General features: G+C 42.1%; 1 protein-coding gene across 1 annotated transcript; it reads right to left on the bottom strand.

Moving 5' to 3' along the window:
- Positions 1-1802: 1802 nt before the first annotated feature.
- On the bottom strand, positions 1803-2773 carry LOC116833914 (olfactory receptor 5V1-like). The gene has a single exon (XM_032795686.2). The coding sequence runs from the start codon at positions 2771-2773 to the stop codon at positions 1835-1837; it is 939 nt and encodes a 312-aa protein (XP_032651577.1). The 3' UTR covers positions 1803-1834.
- Between the last annotated feature and the right edge of the window lie 5293 nt (positions 2774-8066).

The raw sequence follows: 8066 nt of genomic DNA, 5'->3' as shown, positions 1-8066 counted from the left end.
TTACTAGTGCTGCTGTGTAGCATTTTGGAGTGGTTAAGTGTCTAATACCTCTGCAGACCTGGGTTCTGAACCCATGGGGGTTTTACCTTCAAAAAAATAGAAATAAGTGTCTTGGTCTGGTTTATGGTGTTAAAGTCATTGGGAGAATTAATAGGACTTGGGCACCTCCCTTACAATCCTTTAAAATCCCAAACTTGATCTAACAACCAGGGTAAACCTTCATTGCTCATGTAGGCTGAACTGAGTGTTTTCAGTGCAAATGGCTTTTTAGGTTTTCTGAAAACACAAAACCAAACAAAACCCCCCCACACGTATACAATAAGAGTCTATGGGTGTGACCTATTACTCTGCAATGGCCCCATTTGGGACCTCAGGACTGCAAAACCTAGCTAGGCAGGTTGGGCCAGAGTGAGAGTAAGGGGCTTAGCTGGGGGGCAGGGGTCAGAGTGGGGGTGAAAGGTGTGGCTGTGTGGCCATTTAACACTTGATTCTAAACAACAGGGAGGAAGTAGATGCAAATCTGAAGGTGGAAGGCAATTTTGGGAGAAAGTGCTTGTGAAATGATAGATTTCATGACAATAAGGAAAAGAAGGAATTCTGCAATTTCATATCTGAGTTTCTTCAGGACTCTTGGATGAATACCATCTGGTCCTCATGAATAATTACTGTGTAATTTATCAATTTGTTCCAAAACCTCCTCTACTGACAGCTCAGTATGGGACAGTTCCTTTAAGTTATCACCTAAAATGAAGGGATCTCCCTCCCATCCTCTGCAGAGAAGATTTTTGCAAAGACTTCATTTAGCTTCTCCACAACACCAATGTCTTTCTTGAGTGCTCCTTTAGCATCTTAATTGTCCAGTGGCCCCACTGATTCTTTGTCTGGCTTCCTGCTTCTGATGTACTTAAAAAAAATGAAGTTAGTTTTTGTGTCCTTAGCTAATTGTCAATCAGTTAGTCCCTGACTACGTGAGCAAGAACAGTGTAGGCAAACATCTGAGAGAGAGAAAACTTAGTACCACCTCGAGCCTTGGCCCATCCCATCCAAGATCCTATCTCCAACTGTGGCCATCCCTGATTCTTCAGAGGAAGGAAAGAAAAAAACCCTCCCAGAATACCTATTAGTGGGAGGATGCAAGATTCCTTCATGAACTGTGGTGTCCGGCTGAAACGCTGAAGCATGTCCTTTAGGAATATAAGTCATAAACCAGAAGTGAGGCCCAGGGTTGGTGAGCGCACCCCACACCATCACACTACCATAAATTTATCCAACACTTTCTTAAAACTAATGAAGCTGTGCATCCCTACAGCTCCTATTGGAAGGTTGTTTCAGAACTTTACCCTTCTGAGGGTGAGAAACTTTTCTCTAATTTCCACCTGAATTTGTTCATGACCAGTTATATCCATTTGATTTTGTTCAAACAGGGATACAGAATTAGGAATAAGAGCTCTGGCATAACTTTTATCCCAGTGGTAGTCATCTCAGATGTAGGAGACCCCCGCTTCAACTGTCTGAGGAGGAGAAATGATTGAAACAGAGATCTGTCTCCTCCCATGTACATGCCCTGGCCATTGTGTTATTGGATACCTCTCAGTTTCTCCTGTTCAAGACTCTTTGTGAGTCTAACTCCAGCACCCATTGGTTCCAATGGAGCTATGCTGATTTACACACTCTGGGGATCTGGCCAATTGACTTCAATGGATCTGCACTGATTTAGACCAATGGAAGATTTGGCTCAAAGTGTCATTAAGTTATCTGAGTTGAGAATGTCCCATACACTAGTTCCCCACAAATCTCTGCTCTCTGACTTAAAAAAAAGAAGAGAGAATCAACACTAATTGAGAAACCTGAATTTCCCCAATATATTCCTTAGAGCTGTTTTCACCTCTTTGTTTTTCAGGCTGTAGACTATGGGGTTTAACATGGGGGTCAAGATGCTGTACTGGATGGAGAATATTTCATCCAGCACCACAGAGAAGACAGAGATGGGTTTTGTGTACTGGAGAAAACCTGTCATGTACAGCAACCCAACCACAATAAGGTGGGAGCTGCAGGTGGAGAAGGCTTTATGCCTGCCCTCAGCAGAGCGTATCCTCAGGATGGTGGAGATGATGTGAATGTAGGAGATCAGGGTGAGGAGGAAGGAGCTCAACCCAAATACCAAAGCAGAAGTAAGAAGCACCACTTGATTGGCAAAGGTCTCAGTGCAGGACAGCTGTAACAGAGGAGGGAGCTCACAGCTGAAATGATTGATTTGATTGGGCCCACAGAAATGCAACTTGGAGGTAAAAACAGTGTTAAGCAGGGCATGGAAGAAACCTATTGCCCATGCCCCACTCACCAGCTGAATGCAGATTCCTTTGCTCATTCTCTCCATGTAACGCAATGGGTCACAGATGGCAGCATAGCGGTCATAAGCCATGGCTGAGAGAATGAAACCTTCAGTACCAACTGAGAGGATAAAAAGAAACATCTGGGCAATGCAGCCATTCACAGAAATAGTTTTGTGCTCCGCTAGGAAGTTCATCAGCATTTTAGGCATCGTGACTGAGGAATAGCAGATATCAAGACAAGATAAATGGAAGAGAAAGAAGTACATAGGGGTGTGAAGGTGAGAATCAGCTCTTATCACCACCATGATCACTATATTACTACCCAGAGTGATTAGGTAAATAACTAAAAACACCAAGAAGAGCAAAATCTGCATCTGTGGGTCACTGGAAAGTCCCAGGAGGATAAATTCAGTCACTGTGGTTTGATTTTTCATTTTCATGCATTCAGGAAATCTGTTACCTGGAAGACCAGAAAAAAATGAGATTAACACTTATTATGGAGGCTGAATGTAAAGAGAGTCCTATTCCATTCTGTAAAATATGTAGACTAAATTGAGAGAGGGGCAGGGGGTGACACCAGATGGTATTTGTGTGTTTTAAATAAACAAATTGAGCTGGATACACAAAAGGACTTGGGACCTAACTGCCACTTTACATGCGTAAGTCCCAGAATCAGGTCCTACAGGTATTCACAAATACCCTGTTCAACTCTAAGGGTTAGTCTGATGTGGGTTTCCCTCCTTCTCTCCTCTTGAAGCTGTACCTCTGTGGATACATCATAAAAGAGGCAGTGCAGGGTTACTGGATACTTGGTCTTCTGCATGTGGGGTGAGTGTTCAAGCCATCAGGCTATAGAGGAATTTATTCTCTCTCTGCAATCTGGCCTTATGACTTCAATAGAGCTACAGCTGCATTACAGCAGCATGGGATCTGGCAGATTGGCTGCAACGAAACTGTGGCCAACTGACAACAGTTGGATATCTGGCCAAATCTATATAAATAATCTCCCTCTCCATTACAGTCTATCAGTTGTTCTAGACTATTTTGTTGAAAACACTATTTAATATCTGTAGTGTATAATTGGATTCTTACCTATTAAAATCATTAGGATTTTTCAAAAAGAAGAAGAATCATAGAATCATAGAACTGAAAGGGACCTCAAGAGTCATCTAGTCATCTAGTCCAGTCCGCTGCATTCATGGCAGGGCTAAGTATTATCTATACCATCCCTGGCAGGTGTTTGTCCAACCTGCTCTTATGGTCCCCTATGGCCTCCAGATCCCTTTCCACAGTTCTCCTTCGTAGGCAGGCATTTCCTTTTTTGTATGTGTGCAACTGATTGTTCCTTCGTAAGTGGAGTACTTTGTATTTGTCCTTACTGAATTTCATTCTATTTACTTCAGACCAGTTTGTCCAGATCATTTTCAATTATAATCCTATCCCCCAATCCACTTCCAACCCCTTCCAGCTTTGTATCATCTGCAAACTTCATGTGTCCTCTCTATGCCATTATCTAAATCATTGAGGAAGATATTGAACAGAATCGACCCAGAACTGATCTCTTCAGGACCCAACTTTTTATGCCCTTCCAACATGACTGTGAACCACTGATAACTAAACTCTGGGGATTGTTTTCCAACCAGCTATGCACCCACCTTATAGTAGCTGCATCTAGGTTGTAGTTCTCTAGTTTGTTTATAAGGTCATGCGAGTCAGTATCAAGAAGAAATGAATGTGACCAGCAAACATTAATGAATGTGACCAGCAAACATAGTGACATAATTTTCGAAAGAGGGGCCTGATAGAAAATGAAGGGAATATTTGCTCCTAAGTCACTTAAACTCTGACTCAGTAGGATTATTGATTCAGCTTTCTGCACGTCTAAATATCAGGCTGTAGAGACAGTAGAGAAGTTATCCTGCCCTCCTGGAAATGAATCACTATTTTGACATCAGTTATTAATGGAAAAGGTAACGAAATCAATGTTCTGTCCAATGTCAAAATTATGTTTATCCCCATACAACCCTAGAGAGAAACTGAACCTTTCCTCTATTATCAGCTCATGAGACAAATGCCTAAGCAAAGAGATGGATCTTGTACTAGAATCTGCCTGTCAACACAGGCAGATTCTGTGCACAGACAAATTCAATTCCAAGGGCATTTTCCAGAGAGTGCCATTCCCCTGACCTTTCCCTCCCCCCCCCTACACCTGCTCTCAGCTATCTCAGTGCTGCCTTAAGAAAGAGAGAGGAAGAGAGAGCTGGGTGATTCAAGTAAATCAGTTTCGCCAGCTATGGCCCCTGTTCTGTAACCAAGTCTTTGTGAGCAGACGGCTGCAGCCAGGCAGAAGTCAATGGGACTCTTCAGAGACTCACCCCAAAATAAGAGGGGCCGATTCTGGTCCTTTGAAAGAAAAAGATACAAAAATTAAAAAGAATTAAAAATGTGAATCAACTCACCTGCCTTTTAAGCACAGATCATAAGTATGGTGAGATCATTCTGACCTGTGATTTTCTCTTTTCTTAGTCTATCTAATTCCTTATTGATTTGTCTGTCTAGTCTGTCCATCTGTCTCTGGAATGCAGCATCCAAGGAGATCCAATATTCTTTACCGGAGCAGTGAAATCCCTCAAGGTGTGTAGGGTTATCAGTGGGAGTGAAGAAAAGAGCTTTTCCTTAGCTGACTTCAAGACTAGATACTGATTCTTGAGAGCTGTTTAAATGCTGTCTTGTTCCCCCGGGACAAATCCTGAAGTTCACTCTCTGTAACAAGCTTTCAGTAACATTGTGCTGGGTCAGCCCTTAAGCAATGGTCTACAGTACCTAAAAATGAGGGCATTGAGGCTTGGGTTATCATATGCATCCAAGTGATTTAGGTACCCAATCTCAGTGACAGTCAATTAAAAAGGCATGTGTTTAGGCTGAGATTCTCAAAGCAGCTAAAGGAGATAGATGCGCAAACAGCAGCATATTTCCTCTCCCTTAGACTCCTTTGAAGGTCCTAGTCTTAATGTATAATTACCACAAGAGTGCAGTGGAGGAAAATGAATGGGGACTGGCCAGCCATCCTTAAATAATCACTAACAGCTGGATACACACGTTAAGGAATGAGAAAGGAGCAAATAGACTGTATAAGATGCCAGTAAAGAACAGGAGATGAGACGAAGGAGGAGCTTTTCTGAATACAACTGGGTAAAATTTTTCAGACAAGTTGTTTATTCACTGAAAAATGCAGTTTGGTTGACCCAATATTATTTGTGAATTAGAAAAAAAAAACAAATTGTTTAATCCAGGGCAAAACAAACAAACAACACCACAAGTAAAAGTCACAAAGTAGCACCGGGCAACTTAGTGCCTCCCCATATGCGTCTGACAAAGTGGATATTCATCCATGAAAGCTTATGCTCCAGTTTGTCTGTAAGGTGCCACAGGACTCACTGTTGCTTTTAACCTAGTGGTTAAGGAATTCACCTGGATCATGGGACATCCTCATGCAATTCCTTCTCGATCTGATGTAGAGCAGAGATTTGAAGTGAGGTCTCCTATCTCTCAGGAAAGTGCTTTAATCTTTGTGCCATAGGCCTTGCTGGAAACCTAAGCCTAAGTAACTGTATTAACCAAAGTCTGGGAACCAGGGTAGGCCGGGCTTTAACAGAATAGCAGTGCACCAGGTAAGCCCATTCCTGACCAGAAAGGATGGTACAAAACCACACAACTCTCTCGAGTAACTATGTAAACGTATCACTGAGAGATAGTAAAACAACACACCGACTCCTCGTAAAGATAAGAATAATGGGTGAGGATGTTTTGTTCTAACTAGCAGGTAAGAGGACAAGAGTGGTAATTAACATCATCTGGAGAGTGGTATGGCACTTGTTTGTATGAAAGTATAAAAGGAGAATTCTTATGAGGGGCATCTTTGTATCGGCCCGAGGGACAGGACCATAGTGTCCTATCTTGTCACAGAAATACACGTGTTAGTGTCCCTGTGACCCCTTGGACAGGGCGCTAGTACTGTGCTTTGCCGACAATAAACCAGGCCAAAGGCCTTCACCACAAAACCAAGCCTGTGTTTTTTCTTTATGAATAACATTGATTTCTGCTGAATCGGTAAGCTGCGTTCCCTGCTCGTGCAGCTGACACTGGAGCTCCAAGAACAGCAGTGCTCAGCAGCCATAAGAACTTAGGAGCCTTAACAACTGTCCGCAACAGTAGCAACTTGGTCTATAAGGTATTTTGGGGCAGGGTTTTGTCAGTGTCTCTGAAGCTCTTTTACTTTGTCAAGTCATCAGCACATCAGCAACAGCAGAAACACATGGCTCTAACCCAGCCACGGGGGCACATGGAATGGGTTTCCATCATGAATGGTCCATTCCAAGTCTTCTTCCTTTCACAAGAGTCAGGATGGGATGATTTAGGTTTCTGAAATCCGACAAAATTGCATCTTTTAATCTCATTCATGGTTGCACTCATGCTCTACTTCCTTCTACCTCAACTCTTTAAACTTTCTGTAAAAGCATACGGTCTTCTGAACATTGTGCATACCCCCACCATTGCAGTCGTCTTCTTCTCAGCTAATACAAGACTGCAACTTGCTGGGATCATTTAAGTATCTCCCTGTTTATGACAAAATCAAATCAATGGATGACAAGGATATGTCATAACTTTTGACACTGACAACTGCTTAATTTCATCTTCTCAGCTGTTTCTAATTAATATGTTTCTGCTCCATATAACAGAGTTGTCATCACTACCATATTGAATACTTGTCTCTTAGTTCTCACATAGACATTCTGCCTCCCAAATAGATGGCTTTGAAGATGCTGAAATGTCATTGGCACAAGAGCCATCAGATGTGTGACTTCTTCAGATATAGAAACTTGTGCTGTCAAACAACTACCCAGATAGAAAAACCTATTCACCCATTCAGCTTCAGCAGGTCATGAGCAACCCCTGGGCAAAAGAAATTGTCCATCCAAATTATTTGTCAAAGCATTCAGAGAAATCAGGGTGAGTTCACAAATGATTCAAGGCCAACATTCATTGCTAACATTTGACTGACTAATGAATAACATGAGTCTATGCCTTTTTCAGGAGATCAGAAACTACCCCATATATTTCTGAGCATTTCCTCATGTGATTGCTATACATAATTTTGAATTTTATAATATGTTATGACACAGTACACTATCTGCATTATTTCTCTTTGTTCTTCTCTGTGTGGCATTTATCCTTCCATCAGCATCTATCTATCTATCTATCTATCTATCTATCTGAGTGACAAGATAGGTGAGCTAATATCTTTTATTGGGCCTCTTCTATTGGTGAAAGAGGAAATCTTTCGAGCTACACAGAATTTTTCTTCGGGTCACTGTGCAATGGGTAGGACATCCTCTATAAGCCAGATACTTCATATCTTGTGGACATGAATTCAGCTAGCACCTCAAGGGAGCTAAACGTGCATTGACAGGACATTGTTTTCCCTAGGAAAGGAATCATGGGGCTGGAAACCAGAAACTGGATGTCAGCTCTCAGGATCTGTTGAATGTAGTTTGCTCCTTATATGGGGCACATTGTAAAATGACTGTCACAGTTCAGACCAATTGCATCTGTATTCCCCCTCTATGGTCCAGCCACAGCACTGATTCTCAGGCTTCCCAATCTCCAGCCACTGCCTTTCTTAAGAGAAGACCCGCATCTCATTCCCATTTGGGGAGATATTTTGAGGATAAC

Source organism: Chelonoidis abingdonii, chromosome 25 (genome assembly GCF_003597395.2).
Source record: "Chelonoidis abingdonii isolate Lonesome George chromosome 25, CheloAbing_2.0, whole genome shotgun sequence".
NCBI lineage: Eukaryota > Metazoa > Chordata > Testudines > Testudinidae > Chelonoidis > Chelonoidis abingdonii.
Note: the sequence above shows the minus strand (reverse complement) of the source record. Positions and strands in the feature narration are given on the sequence as shown.

Bases quoted from the DNA above. Each gene is read 5' to 3' on its own strand.
- LOC116833914 (XM_032795686.2), bottom strand. From the start codon at position 2,773: ATGAAAATGAAAAATCAAACCACAGTGACTGAATTTATCCTCCTGGGA.